The 18,179-nt window shown below is 37.7% G+C and overlaps 3 protein-coding genes across 4 annotated transcripts; all 3 read left to right on the top strand.

Moving 5' to 3' along the window:
- The first annotated feature begins 71 nt into the window (after positions 1-71).
- Positions 72-6,924, top strand: ptgdsa (prostaglandin D2 synthase a). Of its 2 annotated transcripts, none has more exons than XM_029445331.1 (7): positions 72-214; positions 5,459-5,598; positions 5,709-5,785; positions 6,165-6,275; positions 6,382-6,483; positions 6,582-6,610; positions 6,725-6,924. In XM_029445331.1, exons 1-6 carry the CDS (start codon positions 173-175, stop codon positions 6,608-6,610), a joined length of 501 nt encoding a protein of 166 aa, XP_029301191.1. In that variant the 5' UTR covers positions 72-172; the 3' UTR covers positions 6,725-6,924. The 2 variants fall into 2 exon arrangements, with proteins under 2 accessions (XP_029301191.1, XP_029301190.1); XM_029445330.1 differs by lacking the exon at positions 72-214 and adding an exon at positions 4,089-4,380.
- Positions 6,925-8,011: 1,087 nt separating this feature from the next.
- On the top strand, positions 8,012-10,643 carry LOC115016332 (protein AMBP-like). Its single transcript, XM_029444002.1, has 8 exons — positions 8,012-8,131; positions 8,251-8,396; positions 8,498-8,574; positions 9,354-9,473; positions 9,589-9,690; positions 9,792-9,844; positions 9,946-10,030; positions 10,425-10,643. The coding sequence occupies exons 1-7, from the start codon at positions 8,012-8,014 to the stop codon at positions 10,024-10,026; spliced, it is 699 nt and encodes a 232-aa protein (XP_029299862.1). The 3' UTR covers positions 10,027-10,030; positions 10,425-10,643.
- An 899-nt stretch (positions 10,644-11,542) lies between these two features.
- Positions 11,543-17,379, top strand: LOC115016331 (protein AMBP-like). The gene is made up of 10 exons (XM_029444001.1): positions 11,543-11,662; positions 13,408-13,541; positions 14,015-14,091; positions 14,191-14,307; positions 14,420-14,521; positions 14,783-14,829; positions 15,319-15,403; positions 15,542-15,709; positions 16,515-16,689; positions 16,763-17,379. Exons 1-9 carry the CDS (start codon positions 11,543-11,545, stop codon positions 16,661-16,663), a joined length of 999 nt encoding a protein of 332 aa, XP_029299861.1. The 3' UTR covers positions 16,664-16,689; positions 16,763-17,379.
- Positions 17,380-18,179: the final 800 nt, after the last annotated feature.

Below are 18,179 nucleotides of genomic sequence, written 5' to 3'. Positions count from 1 at the left end.
CCGAAAAGATCCAAAGATTCAAAGGCGGGAGTGGGCGGGACATTGTCACGGATGGGGGGGGGGGGGGGGGGGGGGGGTGTTCAAAATGCATTGAAGTAGAGAAAATGTGCTTCGTCATTGATGTTTTGTCCGTTGTTTGCAGTAGCTGTCATCAGAGGTTGTCGCCGCATGAATGAGCATCATCAACCACGCAAGCAGAGCACTGTGCCTTACTGTGAGTTCCCCTCCCAGATTCACAGGCCCTGGCCCACACGTAGTAGCTCATATGCTTCCCTATGTTGGACTTGTTTCTGGGAATGCACGATATGTATAAGATAATCAATAATTTCACAAGGCGTGTAGTGAGCAAAGATGATTTAATATCCCATGGCTCTGACATAACCACATCTAACTGACATCACTATTGTTAACACAACAAACACAAAGAATGTATCTTTTTTTTTTGTTGTTGATAAAAGTACATCAAAGGATTTCACTTCACATATCATTTTGCATAAGAATTCAAATTAAATGCTTTGACATAATCCGTCCGAAAGCCTATGGCTGCTTAGTCTGCAGATAAAACCTTTAGTGCATGAGGGTGAGGTGAGTCTTTCTAAACTTTGGCTTTCATATAAGATAAAGCCAATTAAAAGTTTTGCTTAAGAATTCAAAATAAACTAAATGCATAATGATATAATATGTAAAATATTGTCAACGTATTAAACACATGCAAATTGGCTTTATATTATCAGCCCGATATATATCGTGCATCCCTACTTGTTTGATTCAGCTTCTATCTTCCATAATCTCATGTGTCTGTCTTCAAGTTCCCGGTCGTAGTAGCTTCGTAAAGCTGCCATAGATCACGGGAGCTCATGCTTTTATTCTGAAAATCCTCCGCTAAAAATCTATGGTAGGACAGCGACTGGCGCCTTCATCCTGCCAGGTGCAGGAAGAAGTTGTGTTGATGTCTCATTGGGCAAGGGTCTAAATGTTGCGAGGCTGCTGTCATAGCGTTTTGTCTGAGACTCTTATCCTCCTCTTCTCTTTACTTTTGAGTCTCTTCCGGTCTTTACATTTGCCGCATTTCCACTGCATGGTACGTCCCGGCTCTACTCAACTCCACTCTCTCTTTTTTTTGGGTTTTCCATTTCTTTTAGTACCACCTTGGTTCACGCCTTCAGTCGGAAAAAAATCTAAAAGTATCTCGTCCCCAAAGTGAGTGGAAACGAGCAGAGCCGGTGGAAACACGACAGTAGTCCAAACTGTGACCTTCATTTGTCTTCTAGATTTCTTTGTTTCTTGGGTTGTCTATTGTTCGCCCAAGTTTCCCATCCGCTCAGCACCTTTTATTCTTCACCTTCATCATCTGTCTGCCAGCCCGACCCCACCCCCGATCCTCTCCATTCATCCGTCTCTAACCTCTTCCTTCTTTTCCGTGGCCCTCCATCCCTTCTCTTCGAGCTGACCCCTCCTGTTCGATCCTCGCCGTCTCCGTCAGATACCGATCTTCCATGTCTGCTTCATCTTGCTGCGCTCATGTTCAGACAATGGTATAAACGGTCATTATTTCCTAATTAGAGTTTGTTTAGTTGTTGATGGAGAGATTTCTTTTTTTAATTCTTAAATAGGTCTGGTGACATAAAAGCTCAAACTACACACTCAAAACTACTCAAATATATTTTGCCAATGTGTGTTATGCGTAGTCTGCCATTACCCCTGTGACTTTTGGTCTTACTTTTGATGCATCCCAAGTCATGTTCTACACGTACAGCCAGGCGGCGGTTGTGTAACTGGCTGTAGTGTAGCGGACTTATTATTCATCATGAGTTGTATTGCTGCAATGCTTAGGCTCACTTTGTCCCCGGCAGACTGATACTCGATACGTTTAAACGGCTCTTCTTCGTTTTAGTTTGCACTGACACTGTTGACCTTGACGGCTGCAGTCTGCTGATCGTCAAAGTTTCTCTCACCTAGGGGGGGGGGGGGGGGGGGAGAAGACCAACAAAGCCGTTGTCTGATTGAGAATCATCCCTGCTTCTTCTGTGGCTCAAAGAGTCTCTCACTTGTATTTATTATTTAATGATGAGTGTGAAATGAATGTCTGAAAAAGGCAAATGAGTGACCAATGACGATGTTGTGAAGTTAGGTGTGATTTGCGTATCAAAGGGAACACAGTTTGGATGTTATGATGCCTGTGGCTGAAGGTTGTCGACCCTAAACACGGCAGAGCACTCTGATTAAGATGTTTCCGTTTGTCTTTTTTTCTTTTTTAAATGAGTTATAAATTATTTTTTTGAAGACACTGTTAATTATACTTTGATTGTTTCACTGCTATATGTGTTTGTTTTTGTTTTCTTTGCTCAAAATCATAGCTTTTGTGATTATATAAAAAAAGAAAAAAAAAAGGAAAAAAGCGGGATTCATGCATGAGTGTAAGACAATCGAAAGGCAGATGTTTCTACCTTTTTATAAAAGGCACTAGGAACCAGCCAGGGAAAAACCTATTCTGGATTCAAGTGGTGTACTAATAGATGTTGACCAGGAGCCAATTTGTAATTTCACAGTTTATAAATATTGTTATGAACGAGATAAATCGGCTGAAGGCTTGCAGGGAGTGAAAAATGGTGTATTGAGGGGTTGAGGCCAAAGGGGGGCGCTGTGTCCTTCTTTCAAAAGAAGTTTCTTCTTTTGGAGGACTAATAAAGGTGAATACATTTATTTAATTGAGCTCCAAAGTGAACAATTTTATGAGAAAGCCTCAGATACTGAGATCAGTCAACGTAGTCAGAGTCTCTTATTGTGGAAAAAGATGACAGCTGATGGAAAAACAAGTCTCCTCGAAGGTCACACTTAGGTTTGCAATTTTGGCTATCATAACACACCAGACAACACCGTGATCCTGCAGAAGCCCTGGCTGAAGAATTGTGTTTTACAACATTTCTCTGTCCCTCATGCCGCTGATCAACCTTTTCTCACGCTGCTTTTTGCACTTTGTTTTTCTCTGTCCTGGTCCTCAGGAACATCAAGCATTGCTAAAGCAGGAACAAGTTTGTACACGTCTGCCTGTGTGTGTGTGTGTGTGTGTGTGTGTGTGTGTGTGGAAGCGTTCTTATTTTATTTTTTTGTCTCATTGCACTGGCAGCAGCTTGTGCAGAGTGTGTAGGGGAGGTCTGTGAGGTGTGCTGTGTGTGCGAGACACGCACACACACACTGATGTCCTCTGGTCTGCTGTATACATCATGCATTTCAAGAAAATGAGATAAAAGCAGTGCTGCAAATGGAAAATCATTGTTAATAAAAACTATTTAAATTGTTCACATAGGCTCCGAACATTTTCTTGTGATCAAGCAGGTTTCATAATTTGATTGATGCCTGCTGTGTAAATCTAATTTAGACACATTTTGACTATTAAAAACCTAAAACATAGCAACGGTTTCAACACTAACAGTCCACTTCCCCTAAAAAGAGCTGCGTTCGATGTACCAAACAGGAAAGTAAAAGTGGAGGTAGAAAAGGAGTTTCAGAATGAACCTGGGAGCCTCTTTTACGGAAAGGTATGACTAGTTTCTCTTGTCAAGACATGAGCGATAATTATAAGTAGCGTCTCATACTTCAGTTGTGCGAACTTGTCGCAATTATTTAACTTCAATTCAAGCCAAGAGTTAAGAAACAATGATTCTTGGTTTAAAAGTACTGTACTTAAAGGAATACTTCACATACAAAATGATCATTTGAATATAAATTACTCAACCTGTGTTACCTTGAACTCGTAAAGAAATACTTCTGTACTCTTTACTATAAGCAAACTTCTGAATACAGTGCCTTTACCTGTAAATAGAGGATTTTTATAATGTGGTGTTGCTCTTTTTACTAAAGTAAATGTTAGACATCTTCCACCGGTGTTTAGATGCAGAACTTACTGATCCCTCTAAGTTTCTTCCTCTTGTGGGACAAAGTCTCGTGAAAGCAGTGTGTCTGTGCTTGTGAGGCCAGCGCGTGAGCTTCAGCTGATGTTAAGAGACCACATGCATGATATATTACTGCACCTTTTCGGGGAAGTCTAAGTCGAACTTGTTTTGGAGCCACACATCCTCAACACTTGGCCACTGTTCCCTGATCCCCAGCGATGATTGGCTGACAACCAGGTGGGTGGATCAGCAGAAAAACAAACATTGCCACAGGCTTTGCCACTCTGTACCTGTGTGTTGACTGCCTGCAGTTCACTTTAGGCTCGGGTCAGATACCCTCTCTCAACCTTTCAGCCCAATCCGACTCGCCGCTTCCTTTCTCCACGCAGCCATGAGGACCACTGTGCTTGCTGTCGTCATGGTGATGTTGTGCGTGATGATGGTGCACGCAGACGTGAAGCCGCAGAGAGATTTCAACCTGCAGAGAGTAAGAGATCCAACTTTTTCTAATGTTTGCTTTGAAGCATTAATGTGTTTTTGAATCGGTTTGATTTTTTTAAGTTATAAAAGGTTCTGCTCTCATTATTATTTGTTGCTTATCAAGTTCATCGGCGAGGGAACGCTGTGTTCTGTGTGTGTGTGTGTTTGCATACAAAAGAGAGTTTTTTTTGAGAAAGTGAGAACATGTCCATATATGTGTGTGTGTGTGTGTGTGTGTGACTATGAGCAAAATTGAGTGTGGTCAAAGTTTGAGCCTATCGACTCAGTCGGTGCTTCAAAACCAACATATTACGGGTTTAAGTCTGACTTCAGCACAAATTCTCATGATTAATACATTTGTAAATCCTTGTTTTCCTGGTTTCCTCACGCACGAGAGGTTAAGGGGGGGTCAGTTTGACATTCCCCCAGGGTAAACGCATCATGAGAAATGTTTTCATCATTTGTTTCCTGTAGCTGATTTTGGATTTGCTCCATATTTATCAAAAGGTCACTTTAGTGTGGGTTAATGTGAGAAAAGAAAACCTCAGCCAGATCGCAATGATTTCCTCTTTTGTCTATTCTTTATCTAAATAGCCTAAAGGCAGCAGCATGTCAAAATAAATAGTTTGCTGCTTACATGAAGCAGAATGCAGACTTGTCATGTAAGTTAAAATCCAATATATTCCATCTGAATTCAACATTCACACTCCCTCCATACAGTCAGTGTTTTTAAAGGATCTATGTACAGGTATGAGGAAATTCTGTGGTTAGCAGAAGTGTTTGCAACGCTCTGTGTCGTAGACCTCCATTTTGGATCGAAAACTATTAAGAACATGTTGTTGGAAATTCCTGAGCCTTTTTTTAATTTTTTTATTAATAAAACTATATATGTGACCTGTTTTTAGAGATGTACGTCTTTGGCTATCCATTGGCCAGTAAATATTGAGACTGACTTACTCATTGTTGATTTTGGTGTTTCCCTGGGATGTGTTGACATTGAGAAACATAGTAAATGCACCGGTGTAACCTAGTAGTGAAAATCTTTAACATGCCCCTTAAGTTTGTGTGCCTATGTGTGTGTTTAGTTTGCAGGGAGATGGTATCGGGTGGGCCTGGCCTATGACTCTCCACGTTTTATCCCCTTCAGAGACAAACTGAAGGCCTCCATGGGCATCGTCATAGCTCTGCCAAACGGCAACGTTAACCTCACAATGTGGGACGTCACGTGAGTCTGCGTGCGCTGGGCACATACACCGCACTACATGTTTGTGTAAATTGCCTGCGGTGAAGTTTAGAAAAGACGAAGACGCATTGTGTTTCTTCTGTGTGCTTCAGACCTTCAGGTTGCCTGAGTAAGGTGTACGCCTACGAGAAGACCAATGTAGCCGGACAGTTCACCTACTTCAGCACGCGTAAGTCTCTGCTCACTTATAATCTGACTCTCACCTTCCCAAAAGAGAAAGGATGTTTAGTAAGCTCTGTGCTTTTACTTTACTCGATAAATATTTGGCAGCAGTAAAACAAAATGTAATGCTCAATCGGTACGAGCAAACGACCACAACGAGCACGCGGATGAAAGCCACCGTGCCCAGGCAATGCATGTGACAAATAGTCAGTCAACATGTATTTTAGTTTGCTCACAAAAGTCAAGTCATCCAACATTTAGGTTATTGTAATTTTACAGGTTTTATGGTCACATGGATTTCCATTAATTTCCATACTTCTCTGGTTAAGGTAATATTTAATACTGAATGAGTCTTTGTCCCTCATCTGTGTTGTGTTTTCCGTCAGGCCACAACATGGTGAAGGACATCACAGTGGTGGACACGAACTACACTGAATACGCTGTGGTTCTCAAACATAAGGTTTTTAACAGAGAGTACACGCAGGTTGCACTTTACGGTGAGACGCACACACATATATATATATACACATTATTCATATCACATCTAAACATGTGAGCTGCAGAGTCAATACTGTCTATGTGTGTCTCTGTACTTGTTTGCAGGTCGCTCTCAAACGGTCAGAATCGATGTGATTCAGAGGTTTAAAGCCTTTGCCTTGTCCCAGGGTTTCTCCAGAGAGTCTATTCTGACTCCACCTCCAGCAGGTAAAGTAGGGGGAGCACACACATCTACACCGTCTATACACATGCACACACAGATAAAGGAGGGAGTTAAATAACTAAATGTTTTTTCTGGCCAACAGAAAATTGCCCACCATCAAGATCTGGTTAGGTGAGTCTTTTAATTCTCTTTCAAATGTGAAAACCAGGGAAGTTTCTTCGGGTATGCGAGTGACTACTGTGCAACAAATCTTCTGTGTAAATGAGTTTCTGTTACTCCCTGTAGGTTCCCTGATGTTCCTGAGATGATGCATATTCTGATGTGCTGCTCCAGCTCTGTTCACCGCTTCACTTTTTCCCAGCATTTACCACGAAGTACTGCGAAGAACTCAGCAAACATCATCATTCTGGCTGCAAAGATGATACATAGCTAATATTACTGATGCAATGTATTCCATATACAATATATGTTCATAGTTCTGCTGCGCTGACACTAAATAAACAATATTAACCTCCAGGCTATTAAAATCGTTTTTTGTTTTTATCGCTAACCTTTTTGTTTTTTTACTGTGATAAGGGCAGTTTAATAGACTTACATTTCAAAAGTTAACTACCTGAATATAATCAATTGTGCTGTTTCAGAGTTGACATAGTTAAATAAAGTGTGTGTATGTGTGTTGTGAGAACACCAGGGGGCACATCATCGATATGTTTCTGCTGTGAATCAGACTTCATAGGTCTCTGATGGGCCATCTAGTTCAAGCTAATGCTAAAGCTAGCTGTGTAACCTTATATCATACAGCCTATATGGCCCTTATGGTAACCAGGACACTGAGAAATCAGGTTAAAGCTGCCACATGTAGAATCAGAAACATTTGAACTTTGGTGCCCCCCTGTGGAAAGAAAAAGACTCTGTGGCAGATAACAGTCGGCCTTTTCCCTTGTAATTATCAGCTGTTAAAGGGATAGTGGAGATTTTTTTTAAGTGGGCTTGTATGAGGTACTTATCCATAGTCACTATATTACCTACAGTAGATAGCGGTTGACACTCGCAAAGTTTGGGAAAGTTCTGGCACAGAAGCAAAGCAATGTGCTGCTGTGGATGGGGCAGCAGCACTAAAAACACCAATATCAGTTTAAGTGTATAATATATGTTCAAACCTTTACCTTGCCTAAAAATGTATTTGGCTTAAATATGTTTTGCTAATACCCCCGTCCACAGTAATACATTGCTTCTGCGTTGAAACTCCTGCCAGCTTCTCCACACTGGGGGCGTGCAGTCCGCCATCTACTGTAGGTAGTACACCGGCTATAGATGAGTACTTCATACAACCCCGCTTTGAAACACCCAACTATCTCTTTAAATGTCGACATGTATTGATTGGTTGTTTGTTTTAGTGTCACATTCTGAAGTCCAGTGATTCTTTGCTGATCATGTGGATTGAACACACTCACACAAAGACAAGATAAAGAGATTTTAGTTTTGAGGGTTTCTTTTTGGTAGTGTTGTGGAAGGGAATTTACAAAACCCAACCAGAGAGTGAGTCAGTTTGACCCAGAGGGGACTGACGAGATGCAGAGAGCTGTGAGTTTGGTGTCTCTGCTGGTATTGGGGTCGGCCTGGATCCTGCAAGCCGTCCCTGTGCTCCCGGATACTGTTATCCTCACACAGGAGAACTTTGATCTGGGCCGGGTGAGTGGGCTGAAATACAGATTGTACTAATTCTGTTGTCATATTTACCCCCCCATCCTCCATATTGTTGCCATGTGCAATGCTCTGCGGTACAGTAAATATGTCTGTGTCTCTTGCAGTTCATGGGGAAGTGGTATGAGGTGGCAGTGGTTTCTACATGTCCTCACTACATGCAGCGCAAGAGGGGAAACCCCGTCATTGTCGCACTTGAGCTGCAACATGTGGCCTCTGAGGGCAACTTCACAATGACGGCTGCAAGTTTCAAGTCAGTAATACATGCATTTTATTAGTTTCAAGTGTGTTTCATTTAGTGTAACTTGGGCCGTGTGTGTGTGTGTGTGTGTGTGTGTGTGTGTGTGTGTGTAGGAATGGCTCATGTAAGAAGACAACCACAGATTATGATTTGACCAACACTTCAGGACAATTCTACCACCATATTGCAAGTATGTTTCTCCAGCTTCCCTCCTCTCCCATCCTTTTTAAATCTAATTGTTTTCATATATATTTCACATTAAATCAGAATAACTTTAATTGCCATGTAGGTTTCCACCTACAAGGAATTTGCTCTGGTTCGTTGGTGCATAAATATAAAAAATGTACAATTAACAATATATACAAAATATAAACAGTAGGTATAATATGTAACTTTTCCACATTAAAATATCTAAAAAAGGTATATATTTTGTTGAGTTGTGTATTAACATCATCCCAAACATAGAGAAATGTGTAATTGTATTTAAGGTAACGGCTTCGTATCCCCTTGGTTGTCTGCCTGAAGTTTTCAGAAATTGTTAATGTATCCAGTTAAAAGACACATTTTTATGATAAACATTTTAGATCTTAGTCATTTGTACCCATTTTAACCAGATGAACGATATCGGTCATCAGACGTCTGGATCTTAATTAACTAGAAAAACAAGCTAAGCAAACATTAGCGTCCTGTGTCAGATTTCTTTTAAAATGTGAAACTGCTTTATTTCGTGTTTTGCCGGTTTTAATTAACTTGTCCATCTGTTTTTGGAGAGGAGACCTCTGTGGATAATTCGGCTCTCGTAAAAACCTGATGTACAATGAAGGAATCCTTACAGGGAGAAGCTGACTGCAATGGTGGTGAAGGCGTTCCCATGATTGATTGAGAAAAAAATGATATATCCTGCGTTTAAAAAGCTTTTAGTAATGCTTAACTATGAATGTATCGTGTTTAACACTTTCCTGTCTGCAGGGTTCGAAGCAGACGTTGATTCCTTTGTGGTTCGTTCCAACTATGATGAGTTCGCAATGATGCTCCTGCTCAGCATAGAGAAGCCATCAGGAAATAAAACCACCACAATGAAGCTTTATAGTGAGTGACGATTAAATGTATCAATATGTTGAGTTGTTGTACTTTTTGTGTGAATGTGTTGTTTGTGATTGATTATACGGATCAGTCTGCGTAATGGTAATCATGGCCTCTTCAGGTCGAAATATGAGTGTGAGGACTGCTGTGCTGGATGACTTCAAGACGCTGGTCAGACAACAGGGAGTGAGTGACGACACTATCATCACGAATCAGAATGAAGGTGACGTACACATTCATTCAGGACTTGTGGTGATACCTGGTCCTCCCTAAAACTTTCCCTAAAGTATTGAAACATAGAAGTTCATCTTACTGTCTTCCCAGGTGACTGTGTTTCAGGGGATCAGGTGACAAAGCCCGTCACTCCGCAGCCTCAGGTACGTGCTTCACACCGCTATGTGCTGAAATGACATTTGCATACTGAAACCACAGATCTGTTTATGAATCAAGTCACCAGTTGTGGCCACATTGTGTCTAGATTTCTGTTACCAAGAAGTGGAAAAGGGATGCGATGCCACCCGGGCTTACTGCACAAGAGGAAGACGCTGGTAATGTTTGACCAGGTGAGGACAAGTCATTCATTGCTTAAAGGTCACATCACCTAAACACAGATCAGTGTTTAATTACACTCAGTACCACACATGACGGTAGACCATGGGAAATGTAGTGAATTGTGAACTATCAGGGGTATTTTATATCCCCATATATTCAATGTCATTGAATAGTCTTATTATTGTTGTTCTGTATGTTTCCTTTAGACAGTGCACATGTACAGAGATGAACAGACAGGAAATGAGCGGAGAGAAACTTTGAAACAACAAACCTTTTTATTTCACATCATCACACTTGCTCTAAAAGCATACAACTGTGTACAAATATCATATATAAAAGACATGGCACATATGGTATTTCTGTCCAAATTTGAGCATATTAATAACTATATTTTTACTGCTACAGGTGACAGCCCTCGTGGATTAACTGAAGAGGAGGATCATCACACAAACCAGACTATCATGTTGTCACATTATTAATGCAGAGCGCAAAGAAATGTTTTGTTAGTACTGACTTCCATATGGATACAGCACATAATGTATGCATACCATCTGTTACTATGTCACTATTGTATTTTCATAGACATAAAATGCTTAGTAGGTCAAAAATAAATGTGTAATGTAGGTACTTTGCAATGCGATCTTTCATGGTACTGAAACCTATACTGTGTCTTATACTGCAACGTTTTCAAATACTCTTGAGACATGCTTGTTGAATATCAGATAATTGTTTTAACATAAAATAAACACAACAAAAATAAACAAATAAACAATGCAAACTTGACTTAATGCAACTATTTTTCCACCAGCCAAACATTAAGGAACCTTATAGTTTTTCATGCTTTTAAGGAACAAATACGCATTTTAATTTCATCTCCGCGCTTATGATAAAATGAATAGTTGGGAGCAATATCTGTTATTTAGATCTTACTGGTTAAAGTTAACATTCTAACTCCAAATAACATATCATCTTTGATTATTTTTGTTTGAATTAATCATGGAGGGATGTCTGCTGTGGGCCCTTCTAATGCAGAATGGACAAATGCTCTCTGGATGAAAGCAAAAAATGAGGCCTAAGAAGAAAATGGATGGGAAGTGTTCATAAATATATAATGTCATTAAAAATGCTTTCTGTATATGTGTAAAAATACTTCTCATATAAAGTTTCTGTTCTGCTGTTCCGTTAGTGTTCTTTCCTGTGATGCCCAAAAGAAAACTGCATGAAACGCATTTTCTCATCAGTTTCTCACATCATGTGACATGTATTGAAGTCCAATGTTGAAGTGGTCAGTTGCCCAGGCCAGTCATAGCACAAAGTGACTTTGCTCTTTCACTTGTTTGTTTTTTACTTGGCTGGGCGTGGGAGTGAGTGCATGCAGTGCACACAATATACAGGTCAATGCCCTGTCCCCATTTGAAGAGTTGAGAGGGGTTGAAAGAAACTGAGAGGAGGTGACCCTTTCCTGGGATTTAGAGACTCAGATCAGTCGACTAGTCAGACGAGTGGACGGACAGGCTGATACGATGCAGAACACAGTGATTCAGGTTTCCCTGCTGGTCCTGGGGTGGACCTGGACCCTTCAGGGGGTCCCTGTACTCCCAGATCCTCTCTACCCTACACAGGAGAACTTTGATCTGACCCAGGTGAGTTATTTGTCCTCTTTTATGTATAACATTTTTGTAGTATAGATACAGTATGAAGAGGTAAAAGGCAGAAACGCAGTACTGATTCTCTCTTTTCCACCCTTTTCTTAGTCAGTTAGTCAGTTAGTACTCTTTACCTAATATTTTGGGGATGAAATGTTTAATCCTGCCAGCAGTGGAAACCTTCATATATAAATTAACTAAAAATCTTGAATAGAAGATAAATCCTATGTGATCTTAATGCGTGAAATGTCATAAAAAAGACAGTTTTGAGTTACATACAGGAAAAGGCAAATATAAGTACATTGATATTAAGTACAGTACAAAGTAGTAAATCGTCTGCGTAAAGTGCGATTCTTTTGTCGTGAAGTTTTTTTAATGTCTTTTCTAATGCACTCTTCAAAGGGATTGATATACAGTGTGTATATATATATATATATCTATATATATTATATATATATATATATATATATATATATAACGTGTGTGTTATATATATATATATTTACTGGTGTGTGTATATATATTATATACTGTGTGTGTATATATATATATAATATTACTGTGTGTTGTATATATATATATATACTGTGTGTGTAATATATATATACTGTGTGTATATATATAATTATATATATGCTATGTATATATTAGATATATATATATACTATATATATATTAATATATATACATTTACAGTATATATATCTACATTAACAGTATATATCTATACATACAGTATATATATATACATTACAGTTAATATAATATATATACATACAGTATATTATATATACATTACAGTATATAGATATACATACAGTAGTATATAGATAAGACATATAGTATGATATATATATACATACAAGAATATATATATATATTATATTATATATATTATATATATATATATAATTTATATTATATATGCTGTGTGTATATATATATATATTATATATTATATATATATATCTTATATAGCTGTGTGTATATATATATATTATTATATATGCTGTGTGTCTATATATATATATATATATATATGCTGTGTATATATATATATATATATAATATATCTGCTGTGTGTAATATATATATATATATACCTATATATATGCTGTGTGTATATATATATATATATATATATATATATATATATATATATATGGCTGTGTGTATATATATATATATATATATATATATATATATATATATATATATATATATATATATATATATGCTGTGTGTATATGATATATATATATATATATGCTGTGTGTATAATATATATATATATTATTATATATATATATACTGTGTGTATATATATATATATATATATATACTGTGTGTGTGTATATATATATATATATATACACAGTATATATATATATATATATATATATATATATATATATATATATATATATATATATACACAGTATATATATATATATATATATACTGTGTGTATATATATATATAGTACATTGCAGACGACTGTCGGTGTCCTTTATCAGTGTCTCTCTTGAGTGTTAAATGTAATAAGAAGTTAAAACAAGTCGTGCAAAACTCAAGTCAAGTCAGTATTTTCATTTTGTTGCATCTTTATGTTTATAGCGCTTTGTTAGTTTTTTTTAGGTTTTCAGTCTGGAATACTGAAACAACATTACTTATTTCAGTTATAGGATTTTATTTGTATTATGTTAATATCATTTAAATATTACGGTACCTCTTTCTGACAGTTTTTGGGAACATGGCATGATATTGCTGTTGCAAGTTCATTCCAACATCACAGGGGCGATGCAGCCATTAATACACTGGTTCTACACAGCGGCATCACTGAAGGCAAACTCAAGGCCACTCACAGGGGACTCAGGTTTGTAAAAAGTGCACATGTACGGACACAAACACACAAATTAATATTTTTTATTTGGAAAAAATATGAAAATACATTAAAAAAATGTATCTCTAAATATTTTAACGTTTGGTTAATCCAAGTTTATAAGATATCAGGAACATATGCATATTTCATTTATTATTTAAATTATAATGCACACACATTGGCTAATTGTTTTGGTCCGACAACATATCAGTGCAATATGCAAAGTTTAAATTCCAGTGGTGAAAATCCCTTTTTGCATACTGAGTTATTATACTGTTAGTATTGTAAGTATATTTTGATGCTAATACTTGTAACAGAGAATTTCTGCTCTGTGGTATTGCTACTTACCTGACGCCTACTGCGTATTATAGATATCTAATATATTCAGATGACGTTCTTGTCAGATTTAGATATAAACTGTTGTCGGACAGTTTATATCTAAATATCTATTTTTTGTGTATGTTCAGACATGGAATATGTAATGAGATTACTGAGGAATATGAGCTGACCACCACACCAGGACGATTGTTCTACCATGTTGCAAGTAAGTCTCCCTCCGTCTCATCCTGCAGTGATACAGCTTTCAGTTCATGTTGTCCATGAAGTTCTTTCAGGTTTTCATCTCTCCCTGTCCTCTCAACAGGGTGGGGGGCAGACGTGGACGCCTACGTGGTTCACACAAACTACAATGAGTATGCAATAGTGATAATGTCCAAACTGAAATCATCAGGGGATAATAGCACCTCAGTTAGGCTTTACAGTGAGTGCACTGAAACATTTCACTCTATTTTTTACATCTCAAGTATTAGATTCCATTTATTTGATTAAGATTTCCCCCCAGTTTAGTTTAGTAATTACTCTGCCCTCCTCAGGTCGAACTATGGAGGTGAGAGACACGGTGCTGGACGACTTCAAAACACTGGTCAGACAACAGGGAATGAGTGATGACAGTATTACCATTAAGAAAAACATAGGTACAACACAGATTATCACAAACACTTTCTTCAACCTTTAAATATGAAACGATATATAAAGGCACATGGAGAGATCTCACCATCACTTCTCCTGAAACACTTCAGATCTTTGTTGTCCTACAGAGGGAATCTTTTTTTTTTAGCAACATTCAAAATGAAATATGAACACAATAAAAAAATTAAAAAAAACAAGACATGCATTGATTGTCTAAAAAGTGCATGGCTGTCTAAATGATATGTTTTTATTTAAAACCTCTGCAGGTGACTGTGTTCTTGGAGCGCAGCTGACGGCTAAGCCTGTGCCTCAGGTACTCAAAATACATTAAACCTAAATAGTCTTCTCAGGTATTTTTGGATGGATTATATTTTCATTTGAACACAATTTAACACATTCCATACATTTTAAATATATATTTAGTTTTTGTTTTATTCTACTTGTGGAGTGATTTAAATCAACTGTGATTTAACTCAAATAAATAGCTTAGACATCACTTTCAGCAGTAGTATCAAGTAAAACTACAGATGTATTAGCACCAGAATGTACATTCTACATGTAATAAATAAAAGCACTCGATGTAAAAAGGGTCCCTATCATCAGAGTTTATGTGGACAGTGCATTTAATGTTGTTTCCTTACATGACATCTACAATTTTACTATAATAAGGAATTTCTGCAATGTAGTTTTGAGTTGCTGTGTCAATGCATTTTGAAGGAGACTGAGGGTACATTTAAGGTGAATATTCGGGGTTCAGGTGTCTCTGTATCTCTAACTGAGTCTGTCTGCGGCTGTGGTACAGCGGATGAAGAGAAATGTGGTGGCTTCTTTGGTTCCTGCAGACGACGAGGGTTCTGGTGATGATTCGCCTCTTTTCAATGGAACCGGTAAGTGATCAGCTTCCTCAATTAACCCTGATCAACAGGATGTTATTGTGCAGCATAGCACATTCATGAATATACCTGATTCTGACGTTGCAACTACTATCCTTCTGTTGCTATCTCTCTCCCTCTTTCTCCACATAGAGGCCTGTAAGGCAGCACCAGATACAGGACCATGTTTTGGGATGCACCAGCGTTACTACTACAACTCCTCCTCCATGAGCTGTGAGCTCTTCAAGTACGGAGGGTGTATGGGCAACCAGAACAACTTTGAAAATGAGAGAGAGTGTCTGCAGAGATGTCGCACTGAGGGTGAGGAGTGAATTAAACATCTGTATTACTTGGTTGGCTTTTAATTCAGTATGAGGGTTATCTTATTGCTTATTGTTTTTATTATTTTGTTCTCCTTTTGTCTTTTAAACTTTTAGTTGAGTGTTTATTGTGATTTTATTGTGTGTTTGAAAGTTTTTGTTATTTTTGATTATACAGCACTTTGGTAAATCTTTGTTGTTTTTAAATGTGCTTTATAAATACATTTGGCTTGAATTGGAAATACAAATCACAACATCTGCATATGGGATGATTATACAATACATGCAGCATCAATATGTTTTGCACATTGCCAGTTTATACTTTGTCAGTGCAATATTTAGCTTTATTTGTACTTTTTTTTACCTTTTTGTTGCACATTTGGAATGGACTGGGGAGGATGTAGACTATCAAACCCACCCACAAATATCCACAAACCCCGTTGTTGGATTTCCCATCTGAAGGCCAAAATTAGGAAGGCTAACGTTGCCTAATGCTCAGGTGTGAGCTGCCAATAAAAAAAATAATAAAAAAAACCTTGAATAGTAGTGTTGCGATATTACGGTATTGACAAAATCCCCTAATATTTAAAAAATTTAATATTGACGTCGTGTCGAGACAAAAAGGAACAATAAACAGTTAATATAAATATGAATTTGACTGATAGCATTATTTTTATTTTTTTCTAATGTTCTATAGATATAGCGATAAAATCGTTATCCTCCATTGGTCCCATTAATCGTGTAATGAAAATAATGTACCTGGAAATACATGAAAATATCAGCACTCCTCTGTTCTGCCCCTCCAGCTGTGTGCCGTCTGCCCATGCTGCCCCAGCCCTGCACAGGCCAGCCACCCATCTGGGCCTTTGACTCCACCAACGGTCTGTGCGTGCCCTACAAACAGGGACTTCTGCCAGGGCAACGCCAACAAGTTCTACAGCAAGGCCGAGTGTGATGAGTACTGCGGGGTGTTGAATGACGGTGAGGAGATATAAAACCGCAAATCTCCACCCACATATAATGAAAACATTAATGTATTTTTGGTCTTTTCCAGAGGGAGAGCTCCTGAAGGCAAACTGAGTGAGATGAGGAAACATCGATGCTCATCATCGTACAGAGATGAACATGAAGCGGCTTCACATAAAGGCACAAAATAAAGAAACATGTCTCAGCTCTCACAGAATATGTGAAGGGGGGGAAGGTTAGTTTAGAAATGCAACAGGTTACAGATTACTAGTTACCTTGTTAGAAATGTAATAAGTCATGAAACTATTGTAATTACTTCATTAAAGTAGTGTTACTTTTTTCATTTGATTACTTTTTAAATTACTTTTCGAACAAATGTTTTAAAGCTGAAAAGTCCTAAAAACATAAACTTACACCAGACAGGAAACTTTGATTACTATCCAACTTTAATTCAAAGTAATTTAATATAACTTTCATTCATCAGAATGAATGTTTTATTCTACAAATAAGCTTTTTACTAAAAATAATATATTGGGATGTAACCCCTTTGTAACAACATTTAGTTAAATAACTGTAATTTAATTACATATGTTTGTCTTAGGAACTGATTACAATTACATTTATTTTGTCATTTAATTACTTAACACTGTTGCATCAAACTAGTTACTCCCCAACTGGAAGTTATAACAGATGACAAATAAAAACAAGTCATAACTCTGTTTGTCTGGTGTTTCTTGTTTGTTTCTGTCACCTGCTGATGCCGTTGCTTTCTGGCGTCCATGAACACGTTTAAAAAAAAAGAATCGACATAAGACAATAAATCTGGATATGCTCCTTTTTCAGCTTGTCATTTCACATATTACTCATACCATCACAGATACAAGCAGAGTGTATTGTACAGCCATGTCAAGTCAAGTCAATTTGATTAATAAAGCCCAATATCACAGAAGATCATTTGTAAGCTTTTTATAACCAACTGATGACTTGCTCCAGATCTGAGTGCCAAGTGAGAATGTTTCTCTACATCTGCACTCTGTTAGATCGAGAGTTGTTTATCTAATATAATATATACTATATGTAATATAACGCTTTTCTGACCTTGTGAAGGTTGCTGTGTGACGAATGGATTAAAGTGAATTACCAGCAGGTCAGATCAAGCAGCAGGGGAACAGTTTCTCATGCAGTATAGTGTGTTTTGATATTTGAGCATTTTTATTTGATGGTAGTAATGTTTACTGTCAGCTGCAGCAGTTGTATACAGCAGTGCAGTACGTTTATGTCTTCTTATTTTTTGTTGTTAGAGTTAGCAGAGGGCTCCAGCAGGGAGAGCTGCGTTAAGGGACGCTTCACTTCCTCCGTCCAGTCATCACACACGCGTGAGGAAGGTTTGTGTCTGAACATATTTCATTCAAATAACGTTACAGGGATGAATCCCCTCATATTAACGTGTATTTGTGTGTTTAAATGTATGTAGCCTGACATGCAAAAAAAACACATTTTTACTG

This window comes from Cottoperca gobio, chromosome 12 (genome assembly GCF_900634415.1).
Source record: "Cottoperca gobio chromosome 12, fCotGob3.1, whole genome shotgun sequence".
Taxonomy (NCBI): domain Eukaryota; kingdom Metazoa; phylum Chordata; class Actinopteri; order Perciformes; family Bovichtidae; genus Cottoperca; species Cottoperca gobio.
The sequence above is the reverse complement of the archived record's forward strand: the minus strand, read 5'-3'. Positions and strand labels throughout refer to the sequence as shown.